The sequence below is a fragment of the Phycodurus eques genome, chromosome 10 (genome assembly GCF_024500275.1).
Source record: "Phycodurus eques isolate BA_2022a chromosome 10, UOR_Pequ_1.1, whole genome shotgun sequence".
Taxonomy (NCBI): Eukaryota; Metazoa; Chordata; class Actinopteri; order Syngnathiformes; family Syngnathidae; genus Phycodurus; species Phycodurus eques.
In genome coordinates this window covers 21,552,264-21,570,119 of record NC_084534.1, presented here as the reverse complement: position 1 = coordinate 21,570,119, position 17,856 = coordinate 21,552,264, and the positions used below count along the sequence as shown (strand labels likewise).

The 17,856-nt window shown below is 40.8% G+C and overlaps 1 protein-coding gene across 17 annotated transcripts in view; it reads right to left on the bottom strand.

Annotated features, from left to right (window-relative positions):
* cacna1da (calcium channel, voltage-dependent, L type, alpha 1D subunit, a) overlaps positions 1 to 17,856 on the bottom strand; it is a 71,326-nt gene that overhangs the window by 13,186 nt on the left and 40,284 nt on the right. For 12 of the 17 annotated variants that reach the window (XM_061688379.1, XM_061688381.1, XM_061688380.1 and 9 more), the window contains 17 exons: positions 17,483 to 17,589; positions 16,970 to 17,057; positions 16,784 to 16,891; positions 16,652 to 16,704; positions 16,418 to 16,564; positions 15,207 to 15,408; positions 14,953 to 15,111; positions 13,626 to 13,736; positions 11,950 to 12,033; positions 3,982 to 4,110; positions 3,191 to 3,256; positions 3,027 to 3,118; positions 2,786 to 2,945; positions 2,335 to 2,462; positions 2,153 to 2,249; positions 1,544 to 1,646; positions 1,330 to 1,431 (listed from right to left, as the gene is read on the bottom strand). In XM_061688379.1, the coding sequence (XP_061544363.1) occupies positions 1,330 to 1,431; positions 1,544 to 1,646; positions 2,153 to 2,249; positions 2,335 to 2,462; positions 2,786 to 2,945; positions 3,027 to 3,118; positions 3,191 to 3,256; positions 3,982 to 4,110; positions 11,950 to 12,033; positions 13,626 to 13,736; positions 14,953 to 15,111; positions 15,207 to 15,408; positions 16,418 to 16,564; positions 16,652 to 16,704; positions 16,784 to 16,891; positions 16,970 to 17,057; positions 17,483 to 17,589 (1,936 nt within the window). Of the gene's footprint in view, positions 1 to 1,329; positions 1,432 to 1,543; positions 1,647 to 2,152; positions 2,250 to 2,334; positions 2,463 to 2,785; positions 2,946 to 3,026; positions 3,119 to 3,190; positions 3,257 to 3,981; positions 4,111 to 5,782; positions 5,816 to 11,949; positions 12,034 to 13,625; positions 13,737 to 14,952; positions 15,112 to 15,206; positions 15,409 to 16,417; positions 16,565 to 16,651; positions 16,705 to 16,783; positions 16,892 to 16,969; positions 17,058 to 17,482; positions 17,590 to 17,856 lie in introns of all 17 variants that reach the window. The other 5 variants (XM_061688383.1, XM_061688386.1, XM_061688389.1 and 2 more) reach the window with 2 other exon arrangements.

The following is a 17,856-nucleotide window of genomic DNA, read 5'->3' as shown; positions in this document are numbered from 1 at the left end:
GATCAGAGCAAGCTGAATTGGACTAGCAAAACATGACTGAAGCGATGTGCTCATAATAGTACATTTAATAATAAGCATTTCCAGTGAGTATAATGTCCACCCATCCATTTTCTGAGCCGCTTCTCCTCACTAGGGTCGCGGGCGTGCTGGAGGTCATCCCAACTATCATCGGGCAGGAGGCGGGGTACACCCTGAACTGGTTGCCAGCCAATCGCAGGGCACATACAACCAAACATCCATTCGCACTCACGTTCATACCTATGGGCAATTTAGAGTTGTCAATTAACCTACTATGCATGTTTTTGGGATGTGGGAAGAAACCGGAGTGCCCGGAGAAAACCCACGCAGGCACGGGGAGAACATGCAATCTCCACACAGGCGGGGCCGGGGATTGAACCCCGGTCCTCAGAACTGGGACTGCCCCCGTGCCGCCTTTTTATCATGTTATTTGATATAATATTTATGATAAACTGCACAAATGTACATGGCACAGTTGCATGCTCTTATATTGCGTTTTTGTAAACAGTGTTGATTTGGCTTCTATAAGTACGATGTGATACTGGTAGGATTAAGAGTTTGATATCACTGAAACAAAATACAATTTAGATTTATATAACTCTCTAAAGTGATAGTCAAAACTAAGCAATCGAGAGTATTTCTGATACAGCTATTTTATTACATCTCATTTGTTCGTGAAATTGAAGCTAATCCATTGTTTAATTTGGGATTTACATGATCTTCCATAAAAAGGTTGCTAATCTTCATTGCTGATGTTTGATTTGATCAGTAATGCTCAAGACAATGTAAAGACACATTAAACAACATGTTCCTATGTGTTTTAGTGGATACTGATGTGTAAGAGTGTGTGAAAATCATTTTGAAGCAAGGGTCTGGGTCACTTTGAGCAAACACACTGGGGACAGAGATCAGCGAGAGAGCGAGAGGCAACTCTAGTTCCATGCCACCACCCTAAAACAGAACTGCTTCAGAATATTCGGAAGTGCTTCAGAAATGTGGACACACACACAGATATCAGAGAGTGAGGAGAAACATTGAGAGAAAAGAAGGAAGACACAAAAAAGTCCAAACGGCCGGTTGTCTACAGGGTCACGTAAGCCTGACATCAGCAGCCTTCGTCAGGATCAGAAACAGGAGAAAAAACACACGGACAGCAAACACACTGCAACCAGAAGGAGATGAGCAGCAACACCATGATACATGAACAACATTGAATGTGAAAAGCAGCGTGTGTGTGTGTGTGTGTGTGTGTAGTTAGAAGAGTTTTGGACAGTTTTACTGCCAGAAGCATGTAAGGTGAGTGTGACTGACCACCAGCAGGAGGCACAACTTGATCCAGCAACTTCATACTGGTTCTCTTCCAAATTTTCTTGATGACAGCTCGAAGCTCCTCATTGGCCTGCTCAAGATTACCTGCAGCACAACGAGAACCCATTTCTTAAGACATGAGCTCACTAGTTGCTATTAAACGTAAATCTATTCTTCAGTGTTTGGTCATCGTTGTTCATTAAGTGTTGATTTTCACCTTCCGTTTTTATCTTGAGGGCTGTTCGCACAAGTGCAAAAAGAGTAGCGTTAAACATGACCGTGCCATCACTGTTCAGAGGCATATTCATGGCCACCAGCCTCTGATAGGGGGAGAGAAGACAAGAGCTTAAACATGCAGGCTAAGTATTCAAGTGCCTCAAAATTAAACTGTCACAACATTTGGTACACCTGCTTCAGTGTTATGTGAGCATAAAAAAAGCTGAACCAAAAATTCTGCCTTTACAAAGCTAATAATGCTCAGTTTTTATTGACAAAGCGCAAAATGTATTAATTTGACCAACCAATCAATACAGGGGTGTTCCCAATATTTCCCATGTTAGGCCAATTGGAGCCTCCAAATTGTCCATTGTGAATGCGAATCATTGTTTGTCTATAATTGTGCTGTGATTGGCTGGCACCCTGTCTAGGGTGTATGCCGCCTCTCACCAAAAGCCAGCTGGGATAGGCTCTAGCTCCCTCACAATCCTAATTAGGACAAGGAGCAAAGAAAAGCTATTGTTTAGCATTGTATTGTATTGGTATTAGTATTAGGTGCAGGTGTGCCTAAAGTAGTGGCCTTTTTGAAGTGAGATGATAAAAAGGAGACCTTGCAAGCCACTCGATGAGGACACAGTTTACCAAAGCCAAGAGGAGGCTGGATTCGTCGAAGAAGTGTTACAACGTCTAGATGTTTAATTCTTCCCCTGGATGAACGGAAAAGGAGATAAAAATCATGAATTTAAATTCCTGCAACAAACATTAAGACACTATTAGTCACTAAAGTCATACTTGGCCTCTGGGTCGTACTCCGACCAAATTCTCTTGAATTCATCTAGGTGGTGTGGGCCAAGAATGGACCAATCCCGTGTCAAATAGTCAAAGTTGTCCATGATGACGGCCACAAACAAATTGATAATCTGGAGAACCACAAGATGTGCCATAAGATGCTGCCATTTGGATGTAGAAATAGGACCCTTTTAATACAAAACTAGAAGAGTGAAGGAAAAATGCTCACGTTATTGCGAATTTGAAATCTGTTTGGTTAAAGAAACAGTTTCATTGCTAATATAGTGTCAGTTAAATAGCGGCCAGCAATATTGTTTCTTAAGGCTGATTGACATGACCGATGGGACAAAAAAATAAATAAATAGTGTGTTGAGTCAACTTGATACCATCCAGAGGAATTTGGGCTTAATGATACTCAAAATAATATGTTGAGGTTAATTTGTATAGCATGTACCAAAAAGGCGCAGAGCATGTAGAAGGTGATGAAGTAAATTATTGCAAATCCACTGCCACATGTCATCTCCTCCCCGGGGTTGTAGTCTGACTCTGGGTCACAAAGCTTCCCTGGCATGCAGGCCAACATGATCTCTTGCCACGCCTCTCCAGTGGCACATCTGGGAAACCAATATCGACGACATACAATGAACATTTGGAAATAGTTTTTAAGGTCAGAATGTTGGTAAAATCGTACAGACCTAAAGAGGAGAAGCACGGCCTGAGGGAAGGTCTGGAAGTTGTTGTTTCTGTTGATGTGTGTGCCATCCTCCATTGCAATTTTCCCAAAAACCTGAAAGAAATTTATTGGGTCCATTAGTGTAAGAAGGGACAAATATTGGTGGTATCATGTTTTGGGACCAACCTGCATCCCAATGACAGCATAGATGAAGAACAGCATAGCTATCAGAAGAGCGACGTATGGAAGGGCCTTGAAGAAATAAAAAGACAGTAAGAATAAGAGAAACAAAAACAAAATTAAACAATAACATAGTACATCAATAACAATAATATTGATCCATTACACTTATATAGCACCTTTCTAGACACTCAAAGATGTTTTACAATTGCACACAGTATTCATTCACTCCACAGTCACACCTACTGGTGGTAAGCTACTTGTGTAGCCACAGCTACCCTGGTACAGTCTGACAGAAGTGTGGCTGCCATTCTGCGCCTACGACCCCTCCAACCACCATCAAACATCCAATCATATTCCTTCATAGGCAATGTGGGTTAAGTGTCTTGTCCAGGTACACAATAGTAAATAAAACTACAACTGTTCATCCGTTCATTTTCTTTACCACTTCATTAGGGTCGCAAGTAAGCTGGAGTCGGCAATGTTGTAATTCACACAATTCACACCCATGTTCACGTCTATGGACAATTTACAGTCTTTAATGAACCTAACATGCATGTTTGTGGAAAGTGAGAAAAACCCAGAGTATCCGGAAGAGAACATGCAAACTCCTCAAAGAAAGGCCTCAGCCAAGATTCAAACCCAGTCCCTCTTGACTGTGAGGCAGACGTGTGAAGCACAATTCGTCATGCTTTAAAACACAAAACTATATATAAAAATAATTAATCTAATAAAAACATATGATACAAGCATAACTGAAAAAAATTCAGACAATACATATCACATGGAGACCTCACCTGGAAAGATTTGATGAAGGTCCAAAGAAGAGTTCGGATGCCCTCCCCTCTGCTGAGCAGCTTGACGAGCCGCATGACCCGGAAGAGACGGAAGAAGGTGATGGAGATGCGGGCGCTGTCCTCCGTGTTCTGGGAAGAAAACGTCACAAAGTCAGAAGCAGGCGTGGCCGCTGCACGGGACACGGGAATCCTGGCTGTGAACTCAGGAGACGATACATATGGGCTGGAGAACCAGCAGCGCATGTTTAAATGTGAATTTGAAAGAGAGTTATATGCGTCCGCATTTCCATCCCGCAGTACAGTTTGGTATAATTTCTTTGTCAAACATTAGTTTAAAAATGAATCCATTTGGTGTAAATGTTACAGACACGAAATGGGCTGTGAAGTCAACCTGGCCATTTTCCATCTGAGGTAATATCTAAGCTGGGATAGCGGAGTGAGGTTTCCCATTTGAACCTCCTTTCACCCGGTTGCATCGAAAGTAATGTTATTGTCCGACATTTTATACATTAGCCCAAACCCTGGTGCTGACATCGCTACATAAAAGACAAAGACGGATAAGTGTCTGATCTTCTGTTACGCCTCCGATGTGCCAGCTGTGGTGGAGCTCTGTGAGAGGGTATTGTTCAATGTACTAATGTAAAAAAAAAATTGCCTCCTACATTTGTGGTAGCAAACAGTTGTGCTGTACAGTATTGCCGTTACAGGGTGGAGCACGACTCTGGGCTGACTGTCCGTTGGCCAACAGAGAAATGTCAACTCTTTGGTTTACAACGAAGTTCCGTTCTTACGGCATTGGAACGTGCCATAGTCAATCACTGACCTATGCTAATGCAAGTAACGTCATAATTACAGTAAATATCTGTAGGAACTTCTAGGCCATGAATATAAAACTATCAAATGAAAACGCTAAGCACAATAAGTTATGCTGCCTTTCTGTGCCGTGTTACAATGTATTCTTAAATTAGCTCGTTGCATGTGTTCACACCCTTGAAATATGTCTTACAGCAAATATTTGTAGGAATTAGTCAGTAGTTGAATTTTTTTAGACACAATAAATAGCAACAAAAAAAAAATTAAACAGTAAAAACGACAGCAACTTAGTGTGCTATGTTACGCCGCGTCGTATGCCGGGACCGAAGCCCCCATGCCAGTGCAAAAACGGCAAATTACAAAACAAAACTGAACTGTACTACTTGATGAAAACGTGGCTGTAATTTTGAGTTGGTGAAAAGCAGTGGTACTGCGGCTCATATGTTTCTGTCGGCCTGGCTCCAAAGCACTGTCAGCAGTGGTGTCACTGCAGTGACCTATAAGGAAAGGAAGCAAGGAGGCAGGCATGCTGGAGAAAACCTTGCCATACTTGACAGGACACGTCTGCACAAGCATGGCACCCTCACTCCAGAGTCACTGCATGCAGAGTCACAGTGGGACCAACCCGTGAACGGGTCGGCCAGGAGGTTGCCAGGTCAGACCTTGGTGACCTTATCCCAGGAAGCGGGGGTCATCCATGGGTAATCACCCCACATAAGTGTGAGGCAGAAACCATGTAGCAGTGTCAACGTTTGAGTGACACACGCTCCTTGCACAAATAACTATTTATCAAAAAATAAATAAATCTTAAGGATACATGAGCAAAACAAACAAGAAAACCAGAAGGGGGCTGGGGAGTTGAAGCAAAATACAGGAAATGAACACCTTAGAATGAAAACATGAAACTGAATTAAGATAAGAACAGAAAGGTAAGAAACAAATTATGCAAAGGCCCTAAGAAGAGGGGGTTGGAGGTGTAGCATCTTACCCCCAGTTCATCCACCTGAGGAGTCTCTGTTGGCTTTAAAATCAAAGACCTGTATTAATGACTTATTCAGATCCTGAAGGTCCAACAAACATTAACCGAAAAACATTTACACATCTACTCAATGATTAAATATGATATGTATTACATGACAGAGACAGAACAGAGTCACCACTGGCGCGTACAAAGCGTGTAAACTGACAGGACTAACTGATAGGACAGACAACATTCTCTATGCACTATGGAAGACGATGACACCACATTTTAATGGTCTATGTGGGACAGAACCAGAGTAGGTCCCAATGACAAAGGACAAGGGACTCACTTAGAACCGTGAGAACGGAACACAACTTTATCACCCCGCTGTAAAGCCCTAGAACTACAATAGGACTCCATGAGCTGAGATGTGATGCATTCATGTTATGATCCGGTGTTATTATTAACTAAGCTGTGACTCTTCTTTAATTCATAGATCCATTAAGAAACATTGACCGGCCACAACATCGAACATTTTGCAATCCAGTATGATTCAAGAGCTGTGTCAATAATTGTGCTGTTACAGTAAAAGATAACAATGCTTCACCTATTAACTGTTTTTTAAATTAATTTTATTTGAGGTTGGAGGTGGGATGGGGTGTGGGAGGGAGGGGTGTGTGGGCGGTACCTATGATGGATTATTCACAGAAAAACTCACCTACTCTCAGGCCAAAGCAATAAAGGTATTGTTTTGGGGCCATCTTATGGCATCCTGCTGTCAAGAAACTATGTTGAGGTGAATTGAAGAGCTTTATTTAGACAAAAGTAGTGTTTTGGGGACATCTTGTGGCATCCTGATGTCAAGAAACTATGTTGAAGTGAGTTGAGGAGCTTTATTTAGACAAAAGTAGTGCTTTGGGGCCATCTTGTGTCACCTTGGTGCAATGAATGACAGACAGCAGGAAACACTGTATATCTTATTTAGCTAAATAAAAAAAATAAAAATAAAAGCAAAGTCGACCAGGTCATTTTCAGTCTTGTAATGTAACAGAGTACAAATACTTTGTTATTGTACTCAAGTACAATTTTCACATATCCATATTTTCTTTTTTTTTTTTTTTCTTCTGGCAACTTTACTAGACTATTGTCAAAATAAAATGTATACTTTTCCACTGATACATTTCCCACAACCCTCTTCATTACTAATTACTTACTTGGAATATTTAAGAAAATGTATAAATGTCAGAAAATGACATTTGATACTTAAGTACAGCCAATATCAGGATCCTTTAAAGCTTAAATCACGTATTACTCTTCAAGGTGACTAACTTCTACCAAAGTTATTTTCTGAGAAGATATTAGGTACTTTACACAAGACTGGAGATTTTCTGTCTTTGGAAGTATCGGTAGTGTCAGAGCTGTAAGAGAGGCAACGACGCCCGCTGACCGCATGTACGGGTAATCCGCATTGCTGAGACTGGGTGTGAAGTTTAACAACCAGACTCACTTCTACTACACCGTTGTTGCTGTTCACTAAGAGACGCCAGACGCTGACATTGTCACACATGTAAATGATCTGATTTCGGTATGCTGTGTTACTGGGTGAAAACTTAAAACAAAATACGGCTTCGCTGGGTTCTGTATAAAAGGCACGGGGGAAAAACAAAAAATATTTACAGTGTTCTCTGTGTGAAAAGAGGATTAAAATTTAGCGATATCATCTTTCTAAATGCGAATATTCCTTATTGAATGTCTGCAGGTGCACCCTTTTGGGATTAAGGGCTGTACAAATAAACTTGACTCATGTTTTGGCCAATGAATGCACTGTAGAACCGTACTGTATACAAATAATCTCTAAGCATCTTAAATGGAATTTGTCCATGAAAGCCTAACTTTAATGAGCTAATGATTAACTACAGTAACACCCACACACACACACAGTCAAAATATGCAATTCATGCCGTAAAAAGGATGTAATCGGCGAGCACTTGTTCACACAGTCCGGGTGCAAAATAAAAACATCAACAACGGTGGTGAGCTTGAACCCGACTTATGCCTTGAATCAAACTAAGCAAATAAATCAATAAATGAACAGCAAAAACACCCTCCAGACAGACATGGCTTCATTCAAATCCTTGAGCACTGTGAGTCAAAGAGTTTAGCTTGAGGAGGTTCTTTAGGTAATCCTGGCCACGGCATCCGTGGAGCATGCATCCAGCATTGCCGCCTTGCCGGGAAGGAGCACTGTACGCACACGCAAAGAGGAGCGCCCGGTCAACTCATAGCAATGCAGCAAACTCATGCACGTGCCCTGCGGCGAGTCTGCCGTGGAGCGGTGCGCGGTCACACGGCCGGGAGACAGACGGGAAAAGAACTTGGGACAGGGAGGGCAAATTGGGCTGAACTTGGGGGAAAGGAGGGGGCAGTGAAGAGCCGCTGAGGTATTCATGCACCTGACTGGGGTCTACACACCTGTGCTACACATGAGCTCCATTGTGAGCTTTAAGAGCTCACTACAGGAAGACAGAACAAAACACAGACAATCACTCACAGAGACACAAACACAAGATCAACAAAGAACCTCAAACTCTTTTTGTCTCGAAGGACACAACCACTCTTACCTGTGAAAAAATGTTTCATGCTGCTCATGGCGCTTTCGGCTGTGGGTTGACTTTTTAAAATAAAATTCTATTCCATCACCTTCCATTCATTGCACTCACCACCCACTACATTAGGTACACTTGCACAGTCATGAGATCCAAGACTGTGTCAGAAAGTCTGACCATGTACAAAACATAAAGTACATGCTGCTTACTGTCATGCAAAGTTTTTGATAGAGTGTTAGCAATGGATCTCATTACATAGTGCAGTTGCACCCAATCTGTGTAGCAGATGAATTCATTTCTGAATTATATTTCTTAACGCAGACTGGTGCGTCACAGATGTTAACATTTGAGTGGGATAAATATTCTGCAAGCTCAGGGCCATTCTGTCTGGAGGTCACATTTTAAGGACTTGGCGAGGAGTGGGAAGCAAGGAGAAAGGAAGGACAAACGGCACAAGGCTCTGTGGAAAAATAAAAACTGACCGGAGGGGAACGGAGCGGGTGGCCGAGGGCCATCTGGGAGAGGCGGGACATGGAAAAGATGTTAGCTGACGCTTCCCAGCATGCATTTGGAGAGGTCACAAACATCAACAATTTGTGACTAGAATGCAAAATGAGAAGCACCTAGTGAATAAATACAGTGGGCACACAGAAGTCGGCCAAATCCTGATTAGACCAAATATTTCTTTTATGACAATATGGCTATGTTATTTGACTAAAACTAAAACGAGAAAGTAGTGCCTGTCAAATGTAAAGGGCTGCCTTGACATATGAGTTTAATTTCTTCCGTGACTATGCTTGTAGCCTCCTCCCCAAAAACTTATTTTGTTTTGTAATGTGCGTTTAAATAGAAAAATGAAACTATAATGATGTAGGTTATAAAACATACAGTACTGACATAATTGAATGGAATGTAAAGAATTTAACAACTTTTGCCACATTTTTTGCTTCAATTCAATGGACATTGTGTTGCTCCTTTTGGTGTGTGTGTCCAAGCCACCTGGAGGCAGTGTAATATACACACAGAGAGACACTAAGAAGTGTTTCTCTCAGTAAGCTGCTTTGATACTTGTATTTGTCATTTTTTTCAAAGGATAAAAAAAAACATATGCCTGTGAGTATTGTTATGTTGTTTGTCTACATGTGTTACTCCACCACCTTTACAAAGGCAAAGCTATGTGGTTGTTTTAAATACACGTAATACTCTTTGTTGTACTGTATGTTTAAGATTGACAGTAAACTTCAAATTAGTGGCAATGGAACAGCTTGAAGCCTTTTAAAAAAAAATTATTTTTTTTTTAAGAATTTTTCTCTGCCAAGCTGCCAAACTTCTGCTTATTGTAAATTGAGTTGACTGAGTTAGCTGACCCCATCTAGCGCTAAAACATTTGTTTGCAAGTCAAAGTAAAAACAATCGGCCTCATATCTTGAAAAACTTTGAAAGTCTGCTTGCACGTAAGTCAAGCCACCACTCATTTGTGACCGCAGTCCTGGAACTTTTCTGAAACACTTTGTACTACAGTTCATTATATAACTTTTTTGTACCTACATGGCAATTGGATTTTACACATCAACTGTAAAGTGTTGAGAAGTTTTACCATGAAAAGAGTTCCACCTTTAGAATGAATTAAATCCATTTCTGTTTTTTTGTTTTCTTTTTTTGTGAGCAAAATGACTTCAAAATCTGAACAAATCGATTCTCAGCCCGTTCCTTGAAATAGAAATTGTTGATTGCGTTCGACTACCAAGGGTCCACTGTATATGTTTTGAAACCTCATTACCTTTGAAATCAGCAATGAGACATGACTGCACGATGCAGTACGATCCGGCCACACACACACAGACAACAATAACCACATGCAATGCGAGCCTCAGAAAACAATATTCAATGGAAAATGGCACTCACTAGGACCATTACAAAAGCGTGTGAAATAAACGTCATGTTCCAGCACTCGAGACACACAAAACACTCGCGCTCTTAAATCCAAACTGCGCACACGAAACACGATACTGTACATGCATTACAATAAATCACCTATACTTGAAATAATCCTTTGTACAGTCATGCAGACACTCACAATGACCGAACATGACATGAAATATGTCTCCAAAAAAACAGCACTGCAGCTCAGACAAGAGCACTCGAAAGGGGGAGGGCGGTAGCAGGTCAATGGGGTAGGGGTGGGGTGCATCTTCCACACCTAAATTGTCTACTGGGGCTTACAAATGTGAAGCTTTTCTGCTATTAAAATGTAAAAAGGAGTATTAGGGCCACACTGAAAAGAAAGAAACAATCCTTATATTGACTCTAATGTCAAATACCAGAATAAAGTTGAATAATTGCGAGAATTTGTTGTAATATTACAAGGAAAACATAAAGAGTTTGTCAGATTTGAACAATTGAATGTGTATTGTGTAAACACAAAGAACTACACACACTGAAATATGTTCTTTTGTTGGTTTTTAACAAACATTTAATGATATTACAATGAATATACAGTTATTATTGTTATTCTTCTTCTTATTATTATATGGCAGCACTAGAGAGAAAGAAAGTTGCTGGTGGCCTCAGACAACTGTGTCTCCGTTAGTTATGTATTACATAATTTTGATATTCACTCGTTAAAAATCACGACTTCAATTTTGTAATAAATAGCATACTTTGTAACAATATGCTAAAAAAAAAAAAAACTTTATTCTAGAAAACTACTATATTCTTGTAACATTAGGATTTTATTTAATCATTATTACTGTACTCTCATACCTCAACGACTTTTTCAATTTGGCCCTAATACTCATTGAATTTAATATTTATGTTTAGGTGTTTGTTTACAAAGCACAGTTATCAAAGAGCTAAGAACTAATAACATTCAGAGATCCTAAATGACTCACAGACCTTGTAAAATTACAATGAACCAATTCCTTAAACAAATTAGTGAGTAAACTAGTTGTAAATAAATCCACCCTGTGAAGGGGGAGGGGGGGGGGTCCCGACGATAAAGTTGTTCTTAACAGAAGGGTACACACAAACAACATTGTCTTTCATTGTCATACTTGCCTCTACAAGTTTCTATGGAAACAAAATGAACAAGAATAAGAATTAGATGGCTGCGTTAACGAAAATATGAATAAAAAATGGGGCCTCAGTTCATCACACTTTGTCGTCATTTAGCCAACACATTTTTCAGAAAAAGACACGGAGAAGCAGCAGAAATGCGGTATTAAAGCAAACCAAGAATAACTTTGGAAAAAGAATAGGACAAAGTCAAACGGAAGCTTTACATAAAATGCCTTTTTGCAATTCTTTTAATGCCTAAATTCAATAGACAACGTGGGATATGAATGGCAGTACTTAGTGTGCAACAACTTAGTCAAGGCAATAAGATTATGGATTTGCGTTGATATTCTTAATTCAATGTCATGATTTTTTGATGTTGCTCGAGTGTATAAAATACTAAAATGGCTTGGAAAAATCACTGGGCCATAAAAGTGGAAGATGTTTTGCTTAAAGTGCAATTTATAAGAAAGGGCGTTACACTTGTTGTAAAGCTTCAGTTCGACCTGAGAATAAAAGGAAAGTCATACTTACATTCACTTCAGTGATAGCAATATCAACGACGCTACCGACGACAATTAAGGCATCAAATGTGTTCCAAGCATCAGCGAAATAGTGCTGTAGTCAATGCACAATGTGAAAATGCAGAGGGAGGGAGAAATGAATGGCACGGGTGAACAAGTTAAATGATTTGATGACGTGGAAGGATGAGTGGAAGAGAAAAAAGAGAGAGAAAAAGGAGAAGCATTAAGCAGAATCCATAACAAAGCAAAGCTGGAGGTCCTGACGGGTCGAGCTGCGCTGGCGGGAAACAGGAAGATGCCAGAGGAGTTTAGAGAGCGACGAGACGGGAGCCAGTTCCAATCTAAGACTTTACTTACGTCGATCTCACTGAGAACAATGTCTACTATGCTGCCAATCACAACCAGGGCGTCGAACACATTCCAGGCGTCTCCGAAATAGCCCTGAATGAGTTTGAGCGAGTAGCCGCCGAGTTGGGTGTCAGACCAAAAACAAAAAGTCTTTATTTGCCCTCACACATGTCTAAAATTAATTGTATGCATCCCATATGTGTAAATATTGGCTCTCTAGTTAAATCATCCTTGGCTAAATAGGTATTGGAACGTTCACAAACTGTAAAAGCGGGTAGCACCCCAGTGACAAACAATTGGATGTACAACATATACTCCTGTCTCCTTGAGCTGAACTGCTCGTGATCCCAACTCACTTATGTATACAGTAGTGGTTGAATCGATTAGTCGACTTTACTACTCCTCATCGATCTTTAAAGCTTGAAGTCGACGAACCGCTAATCACGTTTTTGCCATCTCACTTTCCAATTGGCCTGTTTGCTGCCATCCCTGGACTGTAACGCTCTGAGGAGCCGCAAAATGTTCCACCGTGCTATCTTCGCTATTCCAGTCAATTGAAATTTGTCTTTACATGAAACTCGTTCGTGGCACAAAACAGGTTTGTTTGGCATTCTGCTGTAGCGTGCTCAAAAAAATATCAATGACGTCATCAATTTATGGACTTTGACTCTACTTTCATCACATTATGGTAGACAACAAAAAAAATCTTTAATCGTTCAACCCCTAGTATACAGTGAGTTGTTGTTGTTGTTTGGCCCAAACTTGTATTAATATTGCATGCAAACATTGAGGTCACTGCACTCCACACACACTCTCTTACTAGCATCCTGTCCTTCTTGGCAACAAAGAGCTGCTGGCCAGGCAGTCAAGAGCAACGTGGGAAAAAAAAATAATATTCAGACTCAATAATTACACGCTGTTGAAAAAAAAAACAGAAATGTAAATCATCCATCCATCCATCCATTTTCTGAGCCGCTTATCCTCACTAGGGTCGCGGGCGTGCTGGAGCCTATCCCAGCTGTCATCGGGCAGGAGGCGGGTACACCCTGAACTGGTTGCTAGCCAATCGCAGGGCACACACAAACAAACAACCATTCACACTCACATTCACACCTACGGGCAATTTTGAGATCTCAATTAACCTACCATGCATGTTTTCGGGATGTGGGAGGAAACCGGAGTGCCCAGAGAAAACCCATGCAGGCACGGGGAGAACATGCAAACTCCACACAGATGGAATGTGTATATTTAGGTCCTTTGGTTGTCTGGTCCATTTGTGACTAAATGTGTGATGCGGAAGGAGTGGCGTCAAGTCAAGACATTTATGGGCTGACTCACCCTGGGTTTAAAAGCAATGAGCTTGAGAACCATTTCCACAGTGAAAACAGTCGTGAAGACCATGTTGAGGATATCCATGACGTAGTTAAAGAGTGCCGACTGGCCGTAGTGCTGCAGGAGACAATAAAGACATTTTAGTGCAGGCTCTAAAAATTATATTCATTTTATATTCTTATTTTGTGTTCAGAGCTGGCAAGCAAGTACAGCAAGTACAAGTACCGCCAGGTTCTCTGGGCCCAAACTCATTTAAGATGGACTGATGCAAAGTGAAAAAGTGTTCTGTGGTCCGACGAGTCCACATTTCAAATTGTTTTTGGAAATTGTGGACGTTGTGTCCTCCGGGCCAAAGAGGAAAAGAACCATCCGGACTGTTATGGACGCAAAGTTCAAAAGCCAGCATCTGTGATGGTATGGGGCTGTGTTAGTGCCAATGGCATGGGTAACTTACACATCTGTGAAGGCACCATTAATGCTGAAAGGTACATACAGGTTTTGGAGAAACATATGCTGCCATCCAAGCAACGTCTTTTTCATGGACGTCCCTGCTTATTTCAACAAGACAATGCCAAACCACATTCTGCACGTGTTACAACAGCGAGGCTTCGTAGTAAAGGAGTGTGGGTACTAGACTGGCCTGCCTGCATTCCAGACCTGTCTCCCATTGAAAATGTGTGGCGCATTATGCAGCGTAAAATACGACAACGGAGATCCCGGACTGTTGAACAGCTGAAGCTGTAGATCAAGCAAGAATGGGGAAGAATTCCACCTACAAAGCTTCAACAATTAGTGTCCTCAGTTCCCAAACGTTTATTGAATGTTGTTGAAAGAAAAGGTGATGTAACACAGTGGTAAACATGACCCTGTCCCAGCTTTTTTGGAACGTGTTGCAGCCTTAAAATTCTAAGTTAGCGATTATTTGCTAAAAACCATAACGTTTATCAGTTTGAACATTAAATATCTTGTCTTTGTAGTGTATTCAATTAAATATAGGTTGAATATGATTTGCAAATCATTGTATTCTGTTTTTATTTATGTTTAACACAACGTCCCAACTTCATTAGAATTGGGGTTGTAATTTAATGGCATTAAAGAAATCATTAGTCTAAACAAAAAATATATACAAAATGAAGAATCATAGAATGAGTACATTTTTATATGCTGATTGAACATTTTCTGGGGCACTTTTGCTGCTTCGAGGGCACATTTGACCACTCCGAGGGCTCTTTTTGCCACATAGGGTAAAAAGTGTGTGTGTGGCCCCCCACTTCTGCCGCCTCTGACGTACGTGATTTATTGTATTCATGTGAAGTACTTTGAGTTGTCTTACCTGTACAGCCAAGCAGAGTGTGTTTAGCATGATGAGCACAAACATGATGTACTCAAAGCCCGTGGAGTTGACCACATACCAGAACTTGTACTGGTATGGGTTCTTGGGGATGTACCTCCTAAGAGGACGGGCCTTCAAGGCGTATTCCACACACTGACGCTGCACAAAAGCACAACAGCAACAACTTGGGTTGCATTCATTCTCATCTGAATCTTGATTCTAATCTTGGAGCAAGAAACATTGCTGTCTCTGACCTGGTTCTTGTCGAGTTCACAGTTTTTGTACTCCTTCTCTCCTTGCTCCTGAAACGTGACAATCACAAAACCTACAAAGATGTTCATCATGAAGAAGGCGATGATGATGATGTAGATGATAAAGAAGATGGAAATCTCCACACGGTAGTTGTAAATGGGCCCGAGGTTCTCCCTGTTGGAGTCGATTGCCTTGTATAGTAACCTGAGGGCAAAAGACGGGAAAACGTTATATCGGTACTTTGATTAACATAATTATCATCATCATAGACGTTTTTTTGCTAATCGTGCCAGGGCTCAGTCCCGAGTCCCCCAGAAATAGCGGGAGAACACATGACATCAAAAAGATCTATTTATTATTCCTGATATTATTTATAATTGATGTATTTTTTCAGCATGTATTCTTCCATTCTGCTGTGGCTTGCGTTTCTGAGTAAGTGCCACCTTCTCACCATGTCTGGCTGTAACTTCAGTGACAGTTTTCAAGCAGTGCTTGAGTCATCGGGGGGGGGGGGGGTGTTTAACATAAATAAAACAGAATACAATGATTTGCAAATCATGTTCAACCTGTATTTAATTGAATACACTACAAAGACAAGATACTTAATGTTCAAACTGACGAACTTGATTGTTTTTAGCAAATAATGATTAACTTAGAATTTTATGGCTGCAACACGTTCCAAAAAAGCCAGATTCTCTGAACCTTTTGATGATATTATGGAGCGTAGATGATGAAATCCCTAAATTCCTTGCCATTGTATGTTGAGGAACATTGGCCTTAAACCGTTGGACTATTTTCTCACACACTTGTTCACAAAGAGGTGAACCTTGCCCCATCTTTGCTTGTGAATCCAATTCAGGGAAGCTCCTTTTATACCCAATCATGGCACCCACCTGTTCCCAATTAGCCCATTCACCTGTGGGATGTTCCAAACAGGCGTTTGATGAGCATTCCTCAAATTCCTCAGTCTTTTTTGCCACCTGCTTTTTTGGAACGTGTTGTTGAACATATATATATGTTATATGTTGAACATGATTTGCAAATCATTGTTTTTTTTTTTAACACAACGTCCCAACTTCATTGGAATTGGGGTTGTACATGTCAATCTTTATCCACAGCGCTACCGATTGGTGGTGAGGTCACTCAACGAGTCTACATGTCACTCATTACGTGTAGCAGTAAGTTTGTAATGGAGGTGTGAAAAGACTCTCACGCAGGCCAGCCTTCAAAGGTGGAGACAGTGAATAGAGCCATCATGGCCATTAGCACGTTGTCGAAGTTGAAGTCGCTGTTGTGCCACATTCGTTTGTGGATGGTGGGCTGATTCACATCGCCGTCCTTATACAGGATGTAGGTGCCTCTGAAAATACAAAGAAGTCACAGGGATGAAGTTGTGAAGCAGGATGGATAAATTGCTCTGGTGTGGTACAAGACAACGAAAACCAACTTGCACTCCTCTGGGCTAGATTTGGCTTCATCTGTGCAGCGATACAACTTTCCCTTTGGAGGAAAACAACATTTTTGCACCATTAATCTTCTGTCAGATCCTCTAACTTACTTCTGTGGCCTCAGTGCTGACCTTGAAGAGCTGCACACCAATGCAGGCGAACATGAACTGCAGAAGAGTGGTGACAATCATGATGTTGCCGATAGTTCTGATGGCCACAAACACACACTGCACCACGTGCTGTTGGGCCAAGAAAAGCACACATTTAGACATTACCATATCCAGAGTCAACATGACAAATGGCACTAGCATCTGAACCTTCAGGCCTTTGGCTCGATTGATAGCTCTCAAGGGTCTCAGGACACGAAGGACCCTGAGAATCTTCACCACTGAGATGGCAGACGACCTGCATGATAAGAACACACACTTTGTTATATAGTTTTCGAGACCAGCGATTCCCAACCACCATTAGATGTGCCGTGGCATTTTCGTGTGCCGTGATTGTCCCAAAAATTATGATTAATTACTCCAACCAATTTGTTCATCTATCTATGCCAGCGACATCTAGTGACTGGCAGAACAATTACTGTAAATGCTCTTATACTAGATGCTAAAAGGTATAATTAACCTGTGTAATCATCTGTTATTCGTACAACAGAATAATAGCTTTGTGTTTGACTAAACATGCCCAGATTTCAAACGTAGAAAGTAAATTTGAGAGTAACTTGAGATGACATCATTTTATATATATATATATATATATATATATATATATATATATATATATATATAGTAGATTGATAGATAAACTACTCATTAATTAATACTCACTGTATGCCAAAGGAGACTAAAGACACTCCGACCACTAACAAGTCGAGAAGGTTGAAGTAATTCCTGCAGAAAGCTCCTTTATGGAGAAAAGCTCCGTATGTCGTCATCTGAGGGGAAGGCACATTATGTCAGGGGAGCAAGTGACAAAGGAAAGCACATATTCACCCTCAAACACACCACAAACCGGATTTCAACATACACACCTTACACACTAGGTGTCACAATTAATAGATTAATCGACAACTAATTGATTGTAAAATTAATCAACAACTATTCTGACAATCGATTAATCGTTGAGTGCCATTGTTTAACTTAAAATTGTCCAAATCCTCTGATTTTGGCCTCTTATCAGTAAATATTCTCAGATTTTTGTA